The sequence below is a fragment of the Chiloscyllium plagiosum genome, chromosome 31 (genome assembly GCF_004010195.1).
Source record: "Chiloscyllium plagiosum isolate BGI_BamShark_2017 chromosome 31, ASM401019v2, whole genome shotgun sequence".
Classification (NCBI taxonomy): domain Eukaryota; kingdom Metazoa; phylum Chordata; class Chondrichthyes; order Orectolobiformes; family Hemiscylliidae; genus Chiloscyllium; species Chiloscyllium plagiosum.
Genome location: NC_057740.1, coordinates 13,787,839 through 13,809,991, shown reverse-complemented (window position 1 = coordinate 13,809,991; position 22,153 = coordinate 13,787,839). Strand labels below are relative to the sequence as shown.

At 41.5% G+C, this 22,153-nt stretch overlaps 1 protein-coding gene across 3 annotated transcripts in view; it reads left to right on the top strand.

Moving 5' to 3' along the window:
• Nucleotides 1–5,214: 5,214 nt before the first annotated feature.
• The window catches only part of LOC122565227 (caytaxin-like), a 45,775-nt gene continuing 28,836 nt past the window's right edge, over nt 5,215–22,153 (top strand). Inside the window, exons 1-4 of one of the 3 annotated variants that reach the window (XM_043720986.1) lie at nt 5,215–5,526; nt 5,666–5,780; nt 14,787–14,851; nt 16,065–16,286. In XM_043720986.1, coding sequence (XP_043576921.1) covers nt 5,704–5,780; nt 14,787–14,851; nt 16,065–16,286 — 364 coding nt within the window. In that variant the 5' untranslated portion in view covers nt 5,215–5,526; nt 5,666–5,703. Of the gene's footprint in view, nt 5,527–5,665; nt 5,781–10,855; nt 10,874–11,888; nt 12,050–12,316; nt 12,374–14,786; nt 14,852–16,064; nt 16,287–22,153 lie in introns of those variants that run through there. The other 2 variants (XM_043720988.1, XM_043720987.1) reach the window with 2 other exon arrangements.

Genomic DNA, 22,153 nt, shown 5'->3' with positions numbered 1-22,153 from the left:
GCCCTCTACTTTTTGTCATTTACATAAATGATTTGGATGCGAGCATAAGAGGTACCATTACTAAGTTTGTAGATGACACCAAAATTGGAGGTGTAGTGGACAGCAAAGAGGGTTACCTCAGATTACAACAGGATCTTGATTGGATGGGCCAATGGGCTGAGAAGTGTCAGATGGAGTTTAATTCAGATAAATGCGAGGTGTTGCATTTTGGGAAAGCAAATCTTAGCAGGACTTATACACTTAATGGTAAGGTCCTAGGGAGTGTTGCTGAACAAAGAGATCTTGGAGTGCAGGTTCATAGCTCCTTGAAAGTGGAGTCACAGATAGATAGGATAGCGAAGGAGGCATTTGGTATGCTTTCCTTTATTGGTCAGAGTATTGAGTACAGGAGTTGGAAGATCATGTTGCAGCTGCACAGGACATTGGTTAGGCCACTGTTGGAATATTACGTGCAGTTCTGGTCTCCTTCCTATCGGAAAGATGTGAAACTTGAAAGGGTTCAGAAAAGATTTACAAGGATGTTGCCAGGGTTGGAGGACCTGAGCTACAGGAAGAGGCTGAACAGGCTGGGGCTGTTTTCCCTGGAGCGTTGGAGGCAGAGGGGAGACCTTATAGAGGTTTACAAAATTACAAGGGGCATGGATAGGATAAATAGACAAAGTATTTTCCCTGGGGTCAGGGAGTCCAGAACTAGAGGGCATAGGTTTAGGGTGAGAGGGAAAAGATATAAAAGAGACCTAAGGGGCAACTTTTTCACGCAGAGGGTGGTACGTGTATGGAATGAGCTGCCAGAGGATGTGGTGGAGGCTGGTACAATTGCAACATTTAAGAGGCATTTGGATGGGTATATGAATAGGAAGGGTTTGGAGGGATATGGGCCGGGTGCTGGCAGGTGGGACTATATTGGGTTGGAATATCTGGTTGGCATGGGCAGGTCGGACCGAAGGGTCCATTTCCATGCTGTACATCTCTATGACTGTAACTGCGAGGGGCAGGCGACATTGTATGAGCTTCCTTGCATGGAAGGGATGGTGCCTGCCATTATTGGCATGGACCTAATGGAGGCAATGTCCAGCAGTGGGGCTGAAACCATCATTCACTCCTGCCACTCCACTCGGCTTTTGCTGGGTTTATCAAGCAGCCAGCCCAGACTACTAACCCTTGCCAAGATGGGTCAGAGCTGCTCAAGGTTGTCCTGCAAGGTCATCGGTAGTTTTCACCATTGAAAATCATCAACCTTCCACCAGCCTCATTATAGGCAATCATGTAGCATTGTGTCAGAGCACTAAGATTAACTCACTGAAGATCGGCACCTGGTAATGCAGAAGGGTGACTAGCTGCATCCTGTATGCAATCTGAAATGTTCAAGTTACAAACTTTGTTTGGAATGCTGGCTTTGTGGTGGTTTGCATTTTGACCTTAATGGTAAGAGTATTCGGTGATGATCAGTGACAGGGAGAAGGTAAGCTGTGAGATTTTGATGAATGGGGATTCCCTTGTGCATGTAAATGAGCTAATCAGTTTGAAAGTAATTGTGACTTGCCTCTTCTCTTCCTGCTCCTGAGCTGGTTGCTATTTAGCTGATGCCAAATCTGTCTCGTCATGATAATGAGGATGTGCAACATGTAGCATGCTATGACAAACCTTGACATATTCTGCTGAATACTGTAGAATTCTTCGAGAGTGGCCCAGGCAATGGTAGCGTTGTGTAATTCCCAACGGCATTCCCAATCACATTTTGTTTATCGACATGGCTTTTATTGTATGGATCTTGCACGTGTGTTTGTGCGCGTGTAACAGAACACTGATCCATATGGCCAATGACCAGCTCTTGTCTCTTAGTAGCCACTCTGTAGTTTGCAATGGTGGCAAATGGCACTGCAGACCACTGCAAAATGAAGACACTGCTGTCAGGTGGAATTGCACATTATGCTGTGTGGCCGTACACTGTGAATATTGAGAGAGATGGAATTCCTTACAGTTATGATAGACCTCAGCGTTGATACATGGTGCCCACAAATCGTTGTGTGAGCAATGTAAAGCACCATGCACCTTGGAGAAACCTGCAGTCTCACAAAGCTGCATGCTCGTTTTCCTTCCTCCTTACTGACAAGAAAGAATTAAATGTATTCAGCTGTATTGGAGCCTCAGTGACTTCCCTATATAACATTGGACTGCAAACTCAAAAATGTTTCAAGTATCATCTGCTCAAACGAGAGAGGTAGCATGGTGAAGTTCAATGTCAGAGTCTCTGGCAATGCTGGCTCTGATGCAACAGTCCTGGCTACAACGAGTGGTATATTTCACTGAAGGTCTTCTTAGTGAAACAGGGACATCTAAATACTTTATTCCCACTGTGGTTTTGGGGTGTAAAATTGCAGTCTCCTGTTGAGAGTCCTTCTCCATCTCTTCCTCTTCCATGTTCATGTAGCTCCATTTCACCTCTCATTCTGCCTGTCATGCTGTGTGCCAAATGGGTGCAAACTGTTGCAGACTTCTAATAAGTGGTCTTTGCAGAATTCTTGAAATCAGGATGTGTCACAGTTTGTTAGCCCTTTACCTTCCTGTGCACTTGCTAATGCCCTCAACAAAATGGCACTGAAATAACTCCTCTAAGGTCTGTACCCTGTCAACAAGTCATCCTTTATTCACATCGTACATGACACTAACTCAGCTAGATCCAAGCTGGCTCCTAAAGTGGACAGCACCTCTAATGCTCCTGTTTATTTCTTTTTCTTTTCTGGTTATATTTTATTAACCAGTACAAATTACAAACAAACATGAACAGCCTTGTACAAGAAACAGTAACTTGCAGGAGAAAGGGATGGCAAAACCGCACCGTTCAACCAGTTTTCAGAGAAATGAGGACAAACCTCAAATCCCACTCTCAGTCATCAATTAACAGTAACAATACATACAAGACCGACCAACCAAATGAGAAACAGTGTTTAGAATACAATCCCACCCCAGCAAGCCACCTATCCCTCCCACCTTGCTCCTGATTATATCTGTTAGCCAGGGCTCCCTGATTGGACCGGGTTAACAGCTGCAACCAGGAAACTCATACTCTATGATGGCCACGTGGCTGACCTCATTCCAATCATTGCAGGTACCCATGTGTGGTCAGCACTGGAAATGTGGAAGTGCATCATCAAAGACATTCTAAAAACAAAGCAGCTCCTCAAATGCTGAGAAAGCAGCTGTGTGCACCCAAATGCTGAGGCCACCATCTTCAGAGGGAGGAGGGAGAAAGTGAAAATGCAGATTTTTAAAATCCAAACAGTGAGTGCAGCCATCCTTTATTGGTTATGTCAATAAGCATCCTGCCCATCTTTATTTCCTTTTAGATATTTTGTCCTGGTTGTCTGCCATTTTCATCCTACACACGCACTTGGCAAATCATTAAGTAAATTTCTGCACATTAGCAGGATACATGCAGCAAGTGGAAGTTCACTTGTCCTGAAATCATGGAATTTGAACAAGCAGCTCATTGTCTGCACAGTTCATTCAAACAAACATTTGTAGCTTTATAATGAAACATCTGGAGGATCCACCATATTCAGAGAATACTGACTGAGTGCACAAGGCAAATAAAAGGTTGCCTGTGTGTGTGTCATCCCTTCCCCCTCCCCAGGCTGACGCTTACAACAATATGGATCAAAATTAAACAATTTTCTTGCTTGTCCTTTACTTCATATCATTCTTCCAAAGGAGGTTTCCTGTCATAACAAAAGACAGAACCAATCAGTGCCTAATGATTTTTGACTTACATATCTGTACATTATTATAAATGCCTTTAGTTTATCTGCTCCTTCTCTTCATCCACTTTATCTTCAACCATCCATTCTAATTTTCAGTCTTGTACATCTCAGCAAGAATTCTAATCCACAGCCTCACGACTCTGTGTGGAGTTTCGCCTTGATCTAGACTCTGTTTCACTGTAAAAGGTCTGGTTTTATAAAATAATTCCTCTCCTTTTGTTATTTTGAACAATTTCTGTCATATTACATCATAATCATGTATTTTTTTAAAAATCAGTGACCTGCATGTTTTAAGATTGGCTGATATCCAGTGACTTATTGTGGGAAATATTAATATTGGTAAGGTTAGAATTAGCCTTACTTCCCACATTTGAAAAGCCTGTAGAACTTCTCGTTGTCTGAAGTCATAGATAGTGTGTGAGACATTCGGGGACTGATTAACAGCCAGTACTCCAACAAGAGGAAGCAACTTCAGGAGTGGTTGAAGGAAATAGGAAACTTTTTTCAACTATATTTTGAGTATAGCAACCCCATAGGAGACACATGAGTAAGCATCCTATCTTCACTCCTGTTTCTATATTCCCTGCTAGTCCTCTGCAATTTCTGCACCAAGCTTACGGCTCAGCAACTTTCTGATACATGCTGTGGGCATCGTTAGGGTGAATAGCCAATGTCTTTTTCCCAGGTTAGGGGAGTTCAAAACTAGAGGGCATAGGTTTAAGATGAGAAGAGAAAGATTTCAAAGGGGCAACTTATTCATGCAGAGAGTGGCGAGTAAATGGAATGAGTTGCCAAAGGAAGTGGAGGAGGCTGGTTCAGTTACAAGATTTAAAAGGCATCTGAATGGGTACATGAAAAAGAACAGTTTAGAGGGATATGGGCCCAATGGGACTAGATTAATTTGGGATATTTGGTCAACATAGATGAATTGGACTGAAGGGTCTGTTTCGATAGTGTAATGCTAGAAAAGCATAGCAGGTCAGGCAGCATCCAAGGAGCAGGAGAATCAACCTGATAAAGGGCTTAAGCCCGAAATGTCGATTCTCCTGCTCCTTCTGCTGCCTGACCTGCTGTGCTTTTCCAGCACTACACTCTCGACTCTGATCTCCAGCATCTGCAGTCCTCACTTTCCCCTGAAGGGTCTGTTTCCATGCTGTGCAACTCGATGACTGTGACCAACACCACACATCCTTTGGAGGTTGTGTCGTTTTCAGTTATTCCAATGAGAGGAATTATTTGTTTGTGGAAGTGAGGTGGGAGCAAGAGAGAGAGGAGTTGGGGGGGTGGGGGGGAGGTGGAGAGAGAGACAGAGCAGATAAAGCAGGATTGAGCAATGCCCAGATAGAGAAGATGTGGCACAGTTTGAACAATATGTTCTGATTTCTCCCTTCTGTTGATGATTGGATGGTGCTGGCAGATTTCATCACAGGATGCCACCAATCAAACTGCTGTTTGCTGATGTGCCTGCCAACCTGGTAATTACCTCTGCACACAGCACTGTGCCTACCAGCAGTGTTCTGGCAATGCAAAAATAAGTCAGTGATTGGCATCTGCACCCGTAATGGTGAAGAAAGCACTGATATAGTCAGCATAACAAGGCTTCAAGTGAAGGTGGCAAAAGGTTCAGCTTATTTAAGACACTGCTTTTAGTTCCAACAATTTAAATAATCTGCTTCAGGAGAAGCAGACGGAGGAATACGTTGGAGATGGACAAAAGGACCATTTCTTATTAAAATAATAAGCTGTAAAGGATCAGAGACTGAATGTAAGTGGTCCTTTTCTAACTGTTTCTTTTGTTGTTATTTCAATACCAGATAAATGATGTATCAAAATGATTTTATGTGCTTGTACTAGACAGCACCTTTTGATGTTTATAATACGTATCATTTATTATATTTGTTCAGCTGCCGAATTGTTTTAGCCCACCATCTTCGGGATTCTGATGGGGACCAGTGAGGCAGCACTTCGAATGGAAAATGTTGAACTGAAAGAGGAATGGCAGGATGATGATTTTCCCAGGTTAGCTATCCAGATGCTGTCACATCTCCACATTTACGTTTGTGCTGAGAGCCCATCAATTTTCAAGGGAGCACTCCCGACGAAGCTGAGAGCATCAGGGACACAAAGCCCTGCTGCAAACATTTATGCTGTTAACTCTTTCACTGCCTGTCTCAGTAGATCGTGGTTCCAGATTCATTGACTGATATGTTTGCCCTTTCGGGATTTCACTGATTCTTTAAATCTTAGTTATGTCCCTCCTTGCCCAGAAAGAACCCCAATTGTGCCTCTGTTTAGGATGTAGGGGGTGTAAATTGGGATGGTACCAGATAGGATCTTGTGATCCCTGTAGGAAAATTCACATTAGTTAGCGCCAATGTTGGACAAGCAGACATGTGATGCTGCCGGTGGTTGAATAGCCGACTGATTTTGTCCCAGTGAATAATCAAAGTGTCGCTGCTTTACATGGAGCTGGTACCCAGAGACTATTAGTGCCTTCAGGAGAGAGGCAACATTTTTAGTTTGTAATTGTAATTACAAATTGCAATTGTAATTGGAAAGACAATGTTTGAGGCACTGGATCTGACAGACAATCCATCCCTTATGTATCTCAAATGTACATCTAATAATATCTGCATATCTGTTGTGTCCTTTCATAGTCTCAAAGTGCTTTATATGATCACCAGTGTGGAAGTACAGTGACTGCTTTTGTGTAGGAAATAAACAATAACCAACCAACTCAACTAATATCCGATAATTGTGTGATAAATGATCAGTTATGGGAAGAATGTTAAGCTCCTTGCTCAGCTTCAAATTGTGACATAGGATCTGGAACCAGGGGACAGTTGGTTGGAGATTTCAATTTAATATCTTCAACATCCAGGTGAGAAGACGGTTTTAAATCACACAGTTTTAAATCACACAGTAGTAGGCAGGTTAAGTGAGTATGCAAAAACTTGGCAGATGGAATACAATATAGAAAAATGTGAGGTTATGCACTTTTCTGGGAAATATAGAGAAACATTAACATGTAAATAGAGAAGGACTGTGGAAGTCTGCAGAACAGAGATTAGTGGGTCCTCGTGCATCAATCACAAGAAGCTGGCATCCAAATTCAGCAGGTAAAAGGGAAGACGAATTGGATGTTAGTCCTTATCATTAAAGTGTAAAAGTAGGGAGGTTTGTTAAAACTTTCCAAGGCATTAGTTAGACCACACCTGGAATACTGTGAATAGTTATGGGTTCTTTATCTTAGGGAAGATATACTGGCATGGGGGCCCATCCAGAAAAGGTTCATTACATTGGTCCTGGGTGTGGAAATTGTCTTATGAGGAGAGGTTGAGTAGATTGATCCTGTATTCATTGGAGTTTAAAGGAATGAGAGGTGACCTTATTAAAGCATATAATATTCTCAGGGTGTCTGACATGGTAGATGTTGAGAGGTTGTGGATGAGTGCCTTGTGGAAGTGTCAAGAACCAGAGGGTGTAATCTCAGAGTAAGGGATCACTCATTCAAGACAGATAAGGAAGAATTTAATCCCTCAGAAGGTAGTGAATCTGTGGTATTCTTTACCACAGAGGGCTGTAAATGTTGGGGTATTAAGTATACAGACGTGACACAGTGGCTTAGTGGTTAGCACAGCTGCCTCATAGGACTAGGGACCCAGGTTCAATTCCAGCCTTGAGTGACTGACTGTCTGGAGTTTGCATGTTCTGCCCGTGTCTGCATGGGTTACCTCTAGGTCCTCTGGGCTTCCCCCTACAGTCCAAAGATGTGCAGGTTAGGTCGATTGGCCATGCTAAATTGCCCATAGTATACAGAGAAGTGCAGGTTAGATGGGTTAGCCTTGGGAAATGCAGGATTACAACGATAAGATGGGTCTGGGTGGGATGCTCTCCAGAGGGACATTGTCAGTTCAGTGGGCCAAATGGCCTGTTTTCCATACTGTAGTAATTCTAAAGCTGATATAGAAAGGTTTTTAATCATTAAAGGAAATCAAGAATTATGGGGAAAAGGCAGGAAATTTGATCTCATTGAATGGTGGAGCAGATCTGATGGATCGAATGACCTGCTTCTTCTACATCTCCTGATGTTATAGAAGGTGAAAAGAAATTTGTTTGTGCAATGAGCTGCAATAATCTGGAATTTTCTGGCTGACAGAATAGTGGCAGCAAGTTTGGTAGTACCTTTTATAGGGAAAATTGAATATTTACTAGGAAAGGAGAAGCTTGCAGGTCAAGTGGAATGACTTGGCACAGACATGATGGGCTGAATTATTTGATGGATAGAATCTTCAATAACATTTGGTGCCAGTTTAGGTTTTGTTTCAGTTCCTGGAATGAGGCTTGAAAGCATAGCTTTCCTAACTCTTGATGAAAGAACCAAGCAGATACATAATATGTTTTAGAGTGAGTCCCACACCTCAAAAAGATTTTTTTTGAGCATTTACCTGTGGATACTCAAAGTAATAAAGTCTAATTTCAGCATCTGAAGGGTCCTTAGACAAGCACTACTAACTTAATGGCTAATAACTAACCCTAATAGACAGTTAATGTCATTATTTTTGTACCCAAGTGAATTGAAAAGGATGTTTCAGAATCCATGTAGAATGCCAGAGCCTGCAAACACCATGAACATTGACAGCAAAACTGACAGGAATATTAACAGAAATGTGTGATTGCAAATTGTAAGAAAGGAAGTGCATACCCAGTATAAATGTTTCAGTACAATATAACCTGTCACTTCGCAGTGCATGAAGTGAATGAGATGCTTAACCATATACAGGTGACTCAGCATGGTGATAATAATTAATGCAGAGTCCCAGGTAGAGAACTGCAGCACATCCTGAATGCGGATCTCTCAGAAGCACACAATACAATTGGGTAACAGTCAGGATTGACACAAGCAGTTCAGATTGAACTTGAACGTTCTGGCAGCATTAGTTGTAAAGGTTGGAAATTGAGATTTGCAGCCCAGCTCCCCATCCATCTATTTGCAGAATTGTTCCCCCATGTGACTTTTGGCCTCCATTCATGTGCTTGCCAGCTGTGGGATGGACTAGATACAGATTTCCCTATTTCCTGCTGGGTAGAAGTGGGCAAAGGAAAAGTCCTGCTTTTTATAGTGCCTTTCAAAACCTCAGGTTATCCCATCAGCCAGTGAAATATTTTTGAATTATGGCCAGTCATTGAAAGGCAAATTCCCATCTTGAGAAATTAAATATATTACCAAACAATAAGAATTTTAACAAGGAAAAATATTTTTACTGGGTTGCTATGTGATAGTTGTGTTAGCCAAGGTTTTAAAGAGCAAGTGAAAGGGCCATTTTAAAATGGTGAGAGCCTGACCTTCACTTGATAGTAAGTGAATGAGGAGCTGACTGAGCAAACAGTGTATGGGGAAACTGCACATGAAAACCTGCAGCTTATCATTCCTTTCAAGAACGAAAATACTGCACATTCTAGAAATCTGAAAAATTCTGGAAATACTCAGCATGTTTCTCAAGGTCTGCAACAAGGGAAAACAGTTATTGTCTGGGTTTATGTCAGTACCCAGGGGATGAGCTGGGAGGCAGGGTTGGTGGGACATTTATGGGCTGGGGAGTAAATTGCTGTGGAGCTCCCTCACTTGCCTGCCAAACCCAACGTTGAGGATGGTAGTGGCCTGTCAGCCCACCAATGGAGTACAAGGTCAATTGGCATCCATTTTCCCAGGCCCTGGACATTTTGCCAGCAGCAGAGGAACACATCAATGAATAGTGTGGCTGGCAGTGGTATGGGAGTGCCCTCTCAATGGTTTCCTAGTGATTGCTATTATGGCTAGAGGCTCTGTGGCCCAAGGAATGGGCCTCTGGCTGCAATGCCCCCTTTCCTCAGAGGAAAAAATATTTTACCTCCTCCCCCCCCCCCCCCCCACCCCCCACCACATCCCACCCCCACATCCCACCTATAGATTGCCACTGTGGTCCCACTGACCACCAACATAAGCTCAGAGTGCACATTGATCCCAATGTCAGTCCTGTGCCTGGACAGTCTCAGTCAATGTTTTTTTTAATTCATTCATGAGATGAGGGTGTTGCTGGCTGGGTCAGCATTTATTGACTATTCTTAATGGCCTAGAGGGCAGTGAAGAGCCAAGCCAACCACATTACTGTGCATCTGGAATTATATATCGCCCACCAGGTAAAGATGGCAGTTTTCTTCCCTAAAGAGTATTAGTGAACCAGATGGGTTTTTCCGCTAATCGACTCTTATAATTCCAGATTTTTGTAAATTCAAATTTCATCATCTGCCACAGTATGATGAATTAATTCTCTGGATTAATTCTCTAGTGATAATACTGCTAGGCTATTGCCTCCCTTTGGGCCTGACCTGACAAAGAGTCACAGGTCTACAATATTAAATCTTTCTCTCACCACAGATGCTGCCTGATCTAAAGTGACAGAATACCTACAGTGCAGAAAGAAGCCATTTGACTAATTGAGTCTGCACCAACACTCCAAATAGTCATTCCACTCAGATCTCACCCTAGCCCTGTAACCACTCATTTTTACCATGGCTAACTCACCCCCAGCCTGCACATTCCCGGTCACCACAGACACTTTAGCATGGCCAGTGCACCTAACCTGCACATTTTTGGATTTTTGGACCATAGTAGAAAACCAGAGCAGCTAGCAGACACAGATAGTAACCCAAGGCTGAGATTGAACTTGGGGCCCTGGCGTTGTGAGGCAGCAGTGCTAACCATTGAGCAACACTGAGTGTTTCTAGCATTTTATGCTTATGATGTACCTTGTTGATCACTGTTGCAGAAATTCAGAGTGGCACATGACACGAAGTTAGCACTGTTGCCTCTATTCAACTTTATATGTCACTCTTGTGGTTGAATTGGCAATTTAGTGCTAATGTTTCTTTGGAATGTGAAGACTGACCTACTCCTGCTCCTAATTATTGCTTGAAGCAGCCCAAATGTCTTTTGTAACCAGGAGGCGGGGAGATGGTCATTAGTTTCAGCTGGATTTCAGTGAATTATTTAAAGTCAGTACTCCCTTTCAGTCCTTTGATGTGAAAGGCAGCCCTTCACCAACTAGAGCAAAGGTGGAGAAAACGATAAGGTAATACATGTTGTAAAAACTGACATTTACAAGTGGAACATATCCACAGATTGTCACAACAAATGTTTCCATAGAACGTCACAGCAGACATTCCCTTAAATCTTCGCAGATAGAATCCCCTTTCAGAAATCTTAAGTATATTTTACTATTAGATGAGTGTACTCTGAGGGTCACAAAAGTCAGCAGATGGTATGTCTGTTTGTTTGAATGAAGTGAGACAAGGACAGGAGCCTGACTGGTACGGCAACTTTTAAGATCTAATATATGACCAATGTACTGTGTTTGCTGTAAACCAATTTCAGTTCCAAAAGGCCATATATCATCGATTGAATTAGACTCTACCCACATGACGTGGAGCCTTTCACACTGTGTAGCTCAGCATCATATCAGGCAAGTAAATTTACCCATTGAGACACTGGTTGGCATCATTGCTGTATCAGCAGGAGCTTACAACTGGATTGCATAATGAGTGTAGAAATTGGACTCTGTGAAAAGACGGAATCAGTGATACATATACAATTTCTATCCATTCAATTTTACTCCATCTTCTGATGATCCTAATTCATACTCATCCACAGTGATGCTCCTGTTGTTGAATAGCTTCTGCACTCACTGTCCAGGCTCGGGCATAAAGAACGGCCACTTAGCTAAGGAACCAGAAGGTGATGGAACCTATACTGCAGCAGGGATTCAGCCCCTTCAAGAGGGAAGGATTGATTCTCATCCAGAATTGAAGATGCTTTTATTTTTCTTTCCTATCAGGGCCACAAGCAATTTAGCAGCAGGAGTGAACGTAATCAGTCAATGTAAAGGTGTGCAGTGATAGGTTTGAAAGCTAGTCTGTACAAACAGACATAAAGTGATGCTCTTGTGACCGGGCTTAATCCTTTGTTCCCATCATCCTGAAGTGATGCTGATCCCTATGGAGATGTTGGGCATGCTCAGTTCACATCTCCCTCATTAGAAATGCTTAGCTTATTCCATTTAATCTGTATGGGGATGTTAGGGGTGACTATAATATCCCATACAAGGAATCGCATCCCAATCATGTGACAGTAACATCAAAATGGTGGCAGGACTGTGAAGCCCCAGCTGTTTCTATCGACACATTTCTGACAGGAAAGATTATTTTCACATGATATATTTCCTTGCCTACTGATGAAAAGATTCAAAAAGGTGAGATACCATTTCTATTTCTGTGCGATGTTTTGATCAGTCCTGTTAGAATGAAATGAAATGTTAATGTTTGGACAATTTAAAAAATATAATTTAAGAATTTATTTTGCCTTGTTTATTTGATGTATCCAAATTTCAGTCTGTTGATGCTTGAGGTGTTACAAAGACTTGCTTATGTGACAGTGTTTCATTATTGAATGCAGTGCTATGCAGTACTGTTACCAGCTGACTTCCATTTTGAACCTTGCATCCTATCTTTCCTTGCAGTGTTTAAATCTGGATTTCTCTGGTGTGCTGCTGCTGATCCTGCTGCTGTTGTGTGGTGTGGGTATATAGTACAAAGCATTCTCCATAGCTCCCACGTGTGTGGGAAGCCTCCTTATACAGTGTGCAGCTGAATGTAAAGTTATTGCTTTTGAACACTGATTAATATTTTAGTATAGAGTTATAGAGCTATACGGCATGGAATCAGACCCTTTGATCCAACTTGTCCATGCTGACCAGATATTCTAAATTAATCTAGTCACATTTTTGGTCCATATCCCTCTAAACCCTTCCTATTCGTATACCCATCCAGATGCCTTTTAAATGTTGTAATTGTACAAGCCTCCACCCCTTCCTCTGGCAGCTCGTTCCATACATGCACCACCCTCTGCATGAAAAAGTTGCCCCTTAGGTCCCTTTTAAATCTTTCCCCTCTCACCTTAAACCTAAGGCTTCCGGGTTTGTTCACTCCTACCCTGGGAGAAAAGATCTTGACTATTCACCCTATCCATGCCCCTCTTGATTTTATACAACTCCATAAGGTCACCCCTCAGCCTCTGATGCTCCAAAGAAAAAAAAGCCCAGCCTATCCCTGTAGTTGAAATACTCCAACCATGGCAATATCCTTGTAAATCTTTGCTGAACCCTTTCAAGTTTAACAATATCCTTCCTATAACATGAAGACCAGAGTTGAACACAGTATTCCAAAGGTCGTCTAATCATTGTCCTGTGCAGCCAAAACATGACACCCTAACTCCTATACTCGATGCTCTGACCAATAAACATATCTTTGGAAGTTTCATCAATTCAGCTTTTGCAGTAGCTCAGTGAGTAAATCCACAACCTTAAACTGGAATAGAACATTATAGATTAGGAAGACTTTAAATTTGATGAACACTTTCTGCTGGGACAGCTGATCTCAGCTGAACTAACATTTGATGTGCTATACTTGGCCCCTAACAAGAGGAGGAAAATATCAAATTAGCATACCTATTCTCAATTGCTCCGTATTAACCCCTTCTGTGGAGCATTTGAGTATTCTCATTGAATACAGTTAATGTCAGGCTTTGTCATGTTTTCCTCTTTACCATCAAAGAATTATCACTTGGCCAAGGTAACTGAGGTGAGCTGATAGCTTTGGAATCTGTGCTCCATAAAGACAGCATTGTCAGGACAAGAGGGGGAAGAGGACTGGAGGCAGAAGTAGTCAGTGGGGGTTAATGTGGAGCATGTACATGGCAGAAATACATCCCAGAGGAGACTTAACAGAAAGAGAATTGCTGGACATAATTGTCAAATTCTATTGAAATACATAAGATACAACTTCTAAGCAGCAGAGAAATAAAATAGTTAGCGGTGCAACATTATTCAATTTTTTGAATGAGATAATCATTTAGGACACATTAAGATCAAAAATCGCCTTGAGAGAAATAGCCAGTTAATCAAATCCTTTGTTGAGGGATAAATGCTGACATAAAGGAGAAACTCTGCTCTTTGAATCACATGATGGAGCAGAATTAGTTCATTCAGTCCATTGAGTCTTCTCCACTGCTTGATCATGGCTGATATATTTCTCAACTTCATTCTCCTGCTTTCTCATAACTCTTAATCCCCTTACTAATCAAGAAAGGCACTCAATGACATGGCATCCGTAGCTCTCTGCGGCAATTAGTTCCAGAGATTCACCACCCTCTGGCTGAAGAAGTTCTTCCCCACTTCAGTTCTAAAGGGTCGTCCACTAACTCTGAGGCTATGCAGTCAGGCCTTAGTCTGTCCTACTAGTGGAAACATCTTCTCCAGATCCAGTCCATCCAGGCCTCTCAGTATTCTGTAAGTTTTGATGAGGTCTCCCTCAACCTTCTAAATTCTATAGAGTCACAGAATCCTGAACCACTCCTCATATGACAAACCCTTCATCTGGGATGATTCTTGTAAATCTCCTCTGGACCCCCTGTAATACTCGCGCATCCTTCCTTAGATACAGGGCCCAAACTGCTCACAATATTCCAAATGCAGTCTGACCAGAGCCTTATACAGCCTCAGCAGTACATCCGCACTCTTGTATTTTGGTGCTCTTGAAACAAATGCTAACATTGCATTTGTTTTCCTAACTGAACCTGCATCATCTTATCCACATGAGTCAATAGTAGTTTTAATCTAAGATTGATTTTGTTTTACTAGCTATAGAACTAAAAGATACTCAATTCAGGTCTATGGCCTTAAGATACAGATCAGCCTGGACATCATTGATGGTGCAACAGGTTGCTGGGCCTGTATGTCCTATTCCTTTTCCTATATTACTAGAAGGGGATAAAAGGTCTCAATTTGTGGTTAAGATACTCACCTGGAACTGGGTCAGTCTCTGTTTTAAGAACTAAAGTTGATTCCCTGAAACCACAGACAAACCCAAGCAACTGATCCTCCTACAATTGCGCTTCCTATTAAATGTAACACTTTTCCTTTTGCTCTGCAGACCGATTCCAGAGGAACAAGGCATGGATGTTCTTGGACGAGTGCCAGCTCTAGAAAATAGAACTTGTGAGTCAGTCTGTTCTTTTGTCAGTTTGAGTTCTTTAGTTTGAGAGTTGGTGCAGGGGAAGCAACCCCTACCTGCTGTGCCATTTAGCACAGGGTACATATAGGATAAAACACCCTCGACACTGCTCCATTAAACATATCCAAGACACATTGAGCAGATATTGTATGAAATATCTCGATACTGATTCAGTAATAAGCCCCCTAGGAAGAGCAACTCAACTGTCCCAAAGTGCTATTTTTGTGTTTCCTACACCAGTTGTGTTGTGACAAATCTTGAATGAGATTGCCTATAGATGCTGAATAGGGTTTAACTCATGTTTGAGGAACTTGATTGAGACTCATAAACCCAGTTCATGGTGGAATCTTATATCAAACAGGAGAGCAAGCTTCATCCTTCCTGTCTTGATTGGATTTGAACCGAATTCTGAGGTAATAGAGTCTGACTTGGTGCAGGAGCCAACTCCCGGACAGGAAATCCTCATTTACCTCTCCTCAAAAAGCTAGCTTTTCACCCAGCGGTGAATGAAACTCACTAGGTAATCCTCCCTTTAGGATATTTTCTGACATCTTTGCCCCATTTTTCAACTATGAAGATCAATAATCTCAATACTTCTCTTGTCTCTGGTTCATCTGTGTGTACAGTAATATATTGTTTACAGTACTGCACCAATAACTCAAAGGGAATCAAATCCTATCATAGAAATCAGCTTTCAATTTAATAAGATCTGGAGATAAAAAAATTTGGTATCCGTGACATAGGTGTCATAAAACCTACTCTGTTCCTTTAAAGTAGGAAAGCTTTCAACTGTTATCAACATGGTTGATTCTTAACATGTTCTCTGAAGTGGCCTAGCAAGCCACTCAGTTCAAACTACTCCCTGGTAGTTTGAGTAGGAGGCCAACCACTGCACTACTTCTTCTAAAGGTAATAAATACTGGCCCTGAAAGCAACACCTACTCTTTGTGAAAATGAGTTAAAGAAACCAGCACAATCCAGGTGGGTGCATTGATGGACCCAATAGATCATGCTGAGACTGTTCAAATGTAGAGTCTTATAACAAATGGAAGAAACTTTGAATCTTTCACAAAATGTTTCACGTATGTTACCGAGCTTTTGAGCCAATGACTGACCATTCTATGGATTCTAACAAATCAGTGAAAGTGTGTATACTCAGTAATACTAGTAACTCTCTCTACCTCTGTTCCTGGTCAGTGCCACCTAACACACTGAATATCATTGGGAATCATCCGACACGTAAGACTCTTGTTGCCCCAGAAATTAACATCTCGCTGGATCAGAGTGAAGGCTCCATTTTGTCAGATGACTACCTGGATACACCTGATGACCTCGACATTAATGTTGATGACCTGGAGACTCCGGATGAGACAGATTCCCTGGAATATTTAGGAAATGGAAATGAGTTGGAGTGGGAAGGTAATTTTGAAAAATTCCTTTGGTTTTCTATTTTCTCCCTTGCTATCCAGAATGGGCCTGACTATTGTTAGACTTAAGCTTTCTTAGTTATAGGTTCCTCTGGGACCTCACTATTCTTTAGATATGAGCTAAGTCAGGTTTACAATCGTAAGGAAGATCCAAGCTGATGAACTAAGAACTACATTAGCAGACCTTGAGCCATCAACTGCGAGGTTAGAGTTCACTTTTAATCCCCATCAAGCTCAGTACAAAGAGAGTGAATATTATCATGGAAAGATTCTGACTGTTCTTTGATTGTTCCTTCTGGTTGGCTACCATTGATTATATTGTGGAGTTTACTCTGTGGTGGACATCTTTCTCTATTGTATATTTACTTCTGGATGAATAAAATGGGTTCCCCAAATTAAGGACAGTGCTGAGCATAAGGGTTATTTCTGTGTCTTCATTGACAGTACAAAGTGTTTGAACAGTTGGTTCAAATAGCAGAGTAAAATATTACAATCTAATTTTTGCTACCAGTGCCTATCAATATCAGTATTGTAAGCTGTACAACACTAGGCTGGATTACTGATCGGCTTCAAGACTGTTTTTAAGAAAATAAGTTGAGGGACTGCTCCAAGATGATCACACAAGAATTGCAATACACACTATTGTAGTTTGATTTTTCTTACATTTTAAAACTACAGAATTCAATGCACTTGATACCCATTATTCAGCCTTTTGACATCATGATGCTCATGTTGAGTCAGCTCATATATTATTACAATGATGACCATGAATCCATTGTCATTTGCAAGAAAAACCATCTGGTTCACTAATGTCCTTTCGGGAAGGAAACTGCCTACATGTGACTCCAGACCCATGGCAATGTGGTTGAATCTTAACTACCTTCTGGGCTATTAGGGATGGGGCAATAAATGCTGGCCTAGCTAGTGGCACCCTAATCCTGTGAATTTTTTAAAAAAATATGCATTATCATGGATGGAGAAAGAGTGACAAGAAGTAAGTCTGACCCTTATGGGAATTATGTAGTACATGTATGGCTTAAAAGGTCTACCAGCATCATAAATCTTCACACCTATTTCACACATTCACACCTATTTCTTCCCTTCACAGTTTGACTTCTCATAGTCACGCTTTTGTCATATTTTTGAACAGCTGATACCTGTTATAAGTTTCTACATCCATATTTATAGTAGAATTTAGAATGTATACATATTGCTTATGAGCATAAATCTGCTGCAAACCTTCGAAAAAGGGAAAGGCAAGATATGTAACAAACACATCTGCCTGCAAGCTGACTGACTGGATATTTTGTCTATTGGCGTTTTTAAAAATAACTTTGAGAATGAAGGAGACAAATTTCAACAACTTAATTAGAAATTTAAAAGATTGAAGAAAGTATGGCTTGGAAAGAAACCAGTCTAGTCTGCTCCTACTTTGCAGCTCTTGGTCCATAACTCCTTCAAATACACATCCAAATGTTTTGGTTTTAATTTTCAGGACCTCTGCCTCAACGTTCAAAAGACATTTGGACAGGTGCATGGATAGGAAAGATATGGGGCAGACACAGGCAAATGGGACTAGGTCAGTTCAGGAAACCTGGTCAGCATGGACGAGTTGGGCTGAAGGGCCTGTTTCTGTGATGTACAACTCTATGACCATCCCCCAAGGCAGTGAGTGCTAGACCCCTACCATCTTTTGTTGAAAAGGTTCTCCTCTGCTCTCCCCTAATCTATGTCCCCTCTCCTAATGCCTTCTCTGTAAAAGGAGAATAAGTGCTTTCTATCCACTTTATCTAGGCTCCCCAGGACTTTGTACATCTGAATTAACTCGTTCCCTGGTATCCTCCATGCCGAAGAATTAATCTCACTTTGTCTCATCTTTCCTTATTGTAAATTCCCTATATACCCCTTTGATATAAAATGTATATCAACTTTTCAAAAAAGTTGTGGCCTAGATTTATCTATGCACGATAATGAGTAAGAATAATCATGCATTAAGTAAATAAGTTGCAGTCTTATGTAAGATTCAGAGAAAGTATTCAAATGAGAGAGTGAAGGGGAGATAGAGAAGGGAGGATATGAGAGGGAGAGAGCGGACTAAATATTCTTCCACTATTCCCACTCAAGACTGGGAACTAGAATTCTTCTGTACCACCCTTTCTATACCTATTCCATGTTAATTACAACTGGGAGGGAGTCCCAAGTGGCCTTTCCCTCTAACTGAATCACAATTACTAATCTTTAGGCCTTGCTAAAGTAATATGTTAAAGTTCCCTTTGAGCCAGTTCTAACCTTATTTAACCATATGAGGGAGGCAATGACCTATTGGTACTGTTGCTCGACTATTAATCCAGAAAAGCAGGGAATGGTTTGAGGACCTAGGTTCAAATCCTGCCACAAGAAATGGTGAAAGTTGAATTCAGTAATAATCTGGAATTAAGAATCTACTGATGATCGTGAAATCAGTCGATTTTTGGAAAAAGCCATTCTGGTTCACTACTGTCCATCAGCGAAGGACATCTGCCATCCTAACTTGGTCTGGCTTACATGTGACTCCAGACCCATAGCAATGTGGTTGACTCTCACCTGCCCTCTGAAATTGTCCTAGCAGGCCACTCAGTTCAAAGGCATCTAGGGACGGGCAATAATGGGGATGGCCAACCAGCGATGCTCATGTCCCACAAGTGAATTTAAAAAAAAGTTCTGCCCTCTACATGCATACACCCTCTTCAGGTGTGGTAGCAACTGTTCCACTGTAGAATTCTGTATGTTGGGTGGGGTGGAGTATAGAGTACTGCATCAAACGACCTCTTAATCAAGAAAATATGTTTACAGCAGGTCACCAGTTAGTCAATGCTACCTCATTTTGGAAAGGAGAATCCAGCCAAGGATGTCTTTGTTTTACTAATGTTCGTTTTACTACAAATAAAAATAAATTGAAGCCAGTAAGTTGCCTTGGCCGAGACAGGAAGCAAGAGGAATAAGAGAACAGTCTAAAGAGTGGGCAGTATGTCAAAAGTGAGGCAGTGAAAGGAAAAGGAAGGTTTAGAAACAAGATGGTATTGAAAGGTACATTAGGGAAATAGAGATTGAGAAAGAAAGAGAGGAGCCTGACAGAGTTTCAGAAAAAAAATGTTAGAGGATGGTTGAGAGAGGAGTTGAGGAAAAGAGACAAAGAAAAAATATTGTGAAAGGTGGGCGGTTTTTTTTGCTCATGTTAAGATCATTTTTTAAACTGGAATTTGGAAGGTAAGCCAAACTTCTATGATGACCAAACAGGAGAAAAGACAATGGATTGTGGGTAATCCGAGATGCAGGATGTCAAAAATTTCTGGCCATAGCAGGCTGCTCATTTTTTTGAGGTATTTTAGATGTTGGAGGTGATTTCCTAGAATTCCAGGAGCAGCAATAAGCGTTTTGTATGCTGCTGCACTTTGGAGACCAAAAAAGTGAAAACAACAGCAACAACAACAAAAGGGAGAGGAACAGACAAAGGCAGCGCATGGTTAGAGGTCAGTGAAAAGGAGAGAGAGATATCAGTGCAAGGGGGGGGGGGGGGGAGAGAGAAAGCGAGAGGGAGGGAGGGGGGGAAGAGAGANNAAAAAGAGAGGGGGAAGAGAGAGAGGGGGACAGAGAGAAGACTTTTAAAAAGATAAGACAATATTTTTAAGTGTGGCCTTACTATAAGTCTGCAGTAGTGAGTAGAGTGGGTTATTTCTTGGTTATGTGTTTTATTGAGATATATCTCTTCGTTAAACTTTTATTTTTAAGCCATAAGTATTAGGTTAGCCTGGAACAGTGTTTTGTAGAGGAATAAGACAGTGCTATATTCTGGGTCTGTAGATTGAAAGAAGCAAAAATAGCCTTTAGTAGAGCGATATGCTGTTCTTGTTGGATTTAGGAGTTTAAGGAGAGTTTACATGTTACTGAGGATCATATCTGCAATAAATGTAGGTTGCAAATCCTATCAGATCGAATGGATCGGTTGGAGTGACAGTTAGAGACAATGAGGAATTTACAAGAGCAAGAGGGTGTGATGGATGGCAGTTATAGGAAGGGAGAAAAGTTGCAGATACAGTCACATAGATGGGTTAACTCCAGGAAAGGTAAGAGAGGTAGGCAGGTAGTACAGGAGTCTTCTGTGGCTATCCCCATTTCAAACAAGTGTGCTGTTTTGGAAAATGAAGGGGGTGATGGATTCTTGGGGGAATGTAGCACGAACAACCAAGTTTCTGGTATTGAGACTGGCTCTAATGCAATGAGGGGTATGTCAGGTTCCAAGAGATCAATTAGGGGACTCTCTAGTCCGAGGTACAGACAGACGTTTCTGTGGCCAACAGCGAAAAATCAGAATGGTGTGTTGTCTCCCTGGTACCAGGTTCAAGGATCCTATTGGAAGGATGTTATGAAACTTGAAAGGGTTCAGAAAAGATTTCCAAGGATGTTGCCAGGGTTAGAGTATTTGAGCTATAGGGAGAGGCTAAACAGGCTGGGGCTGTTTTCCCTGGAGCGTTGGAGGCTGAGGGGTGACGTTATAGAGGTTTACAAAATTGAGGGGCATTGATAGGATAAATAGACAAAGTCTTTTCCCTGTGGTAGGGGAGTTCAGAACGAGAGGGCATAGGTTTAGGGTGAGAGGGGAAAGATATATAAAAGAGACCTAAGGGGCAACTTTTTCACGCAGAGGGTGGCACGTGCAAGGAATGAGATGTCAGAGGAAATGGTGGAGGCTGGTACAATTGCGACATTTAAAAGGCATTTGGATGGGTAGATGAATAGGAAGGGTTTGGAGGGATATGGGTCGAGTGCTGGCAGGTGGGACTAGATTGGCTTGGGATAACTGGTCAGCATGTATAAGTTGGACCGAAGGGTCTGTTTCCGTTCTGTACATTTCTATGACCAGAAAGGGGAAGTGAGTGGGATCCTACTTAAAGAAGCTGGAGCATTTGACTGCTCCCATCAGCTCTGAGGAGGAGTGAATAGGAACAGAGGGAGGATTAAGGATGAAGTGAGTGAATGATTGTATAATGTAGATGGGTGCATAATAGTATAAAGAGGTTGGATAGCCAGTTCAGAGGAATGACATGATGATAGGATATAAAAGAGTAGGAGGAAAAATGAAGAGGGTGGGAATACCTGGGATATGAGAGATCGAGGAGAGAAATGGAAGGAGAGCTGCAAATATATCCAAACTTCCACATCTCAAATGCAAGTGTTGGTGGCTCCTTCATTTACTGTTGCATGTCACACCACCCAGAACCTCTCACTGAAAAAGGAAAGAACTTAAAAATAAATGCAGAATGAAATAGAAATGGAAGGAGAAAGAGAGTCGGGGAGGACAAGTGAAAGAGAATCTAAGAAAATAATCAGAGGTATATCGATAGAAAGGGGAACTACAGATATCTGAGACATGTAGGGGAGTGATCATCTTCCTCAACTCAGTAAAGATCAAATATCTTAAACTCATTTCCTGTCTACAAAGCCTTATTTCTTTTTATTACTACTATATTGCTCTTTAATATTAACTTTAGATGTTATAAATTTCTGTGTTTATATGGAAACCTATCAAATATAATTACATCCTCCTGCAAATGGTGGAACTGTAGCTCCTCAGTTTTGCTCCTGTCAGGTCCTTAGTCTGTGGCACAGAGAAACTCTTAAATTCCAACCCACATCATAAATAATAGAAATTCAAATTATTATATAAAGAATGAGAAGAAATATACAATGAGAATTTTATTTGCACAATTGTCATCCACTGTCAAACCTTGAACATGGAGTCTTGATAACTCAGGAGCACTTCTAAAGGAGATGTATTTGGATTTGAAAGAAACTAAATTAAGGTATTGAACAGTCTGATTC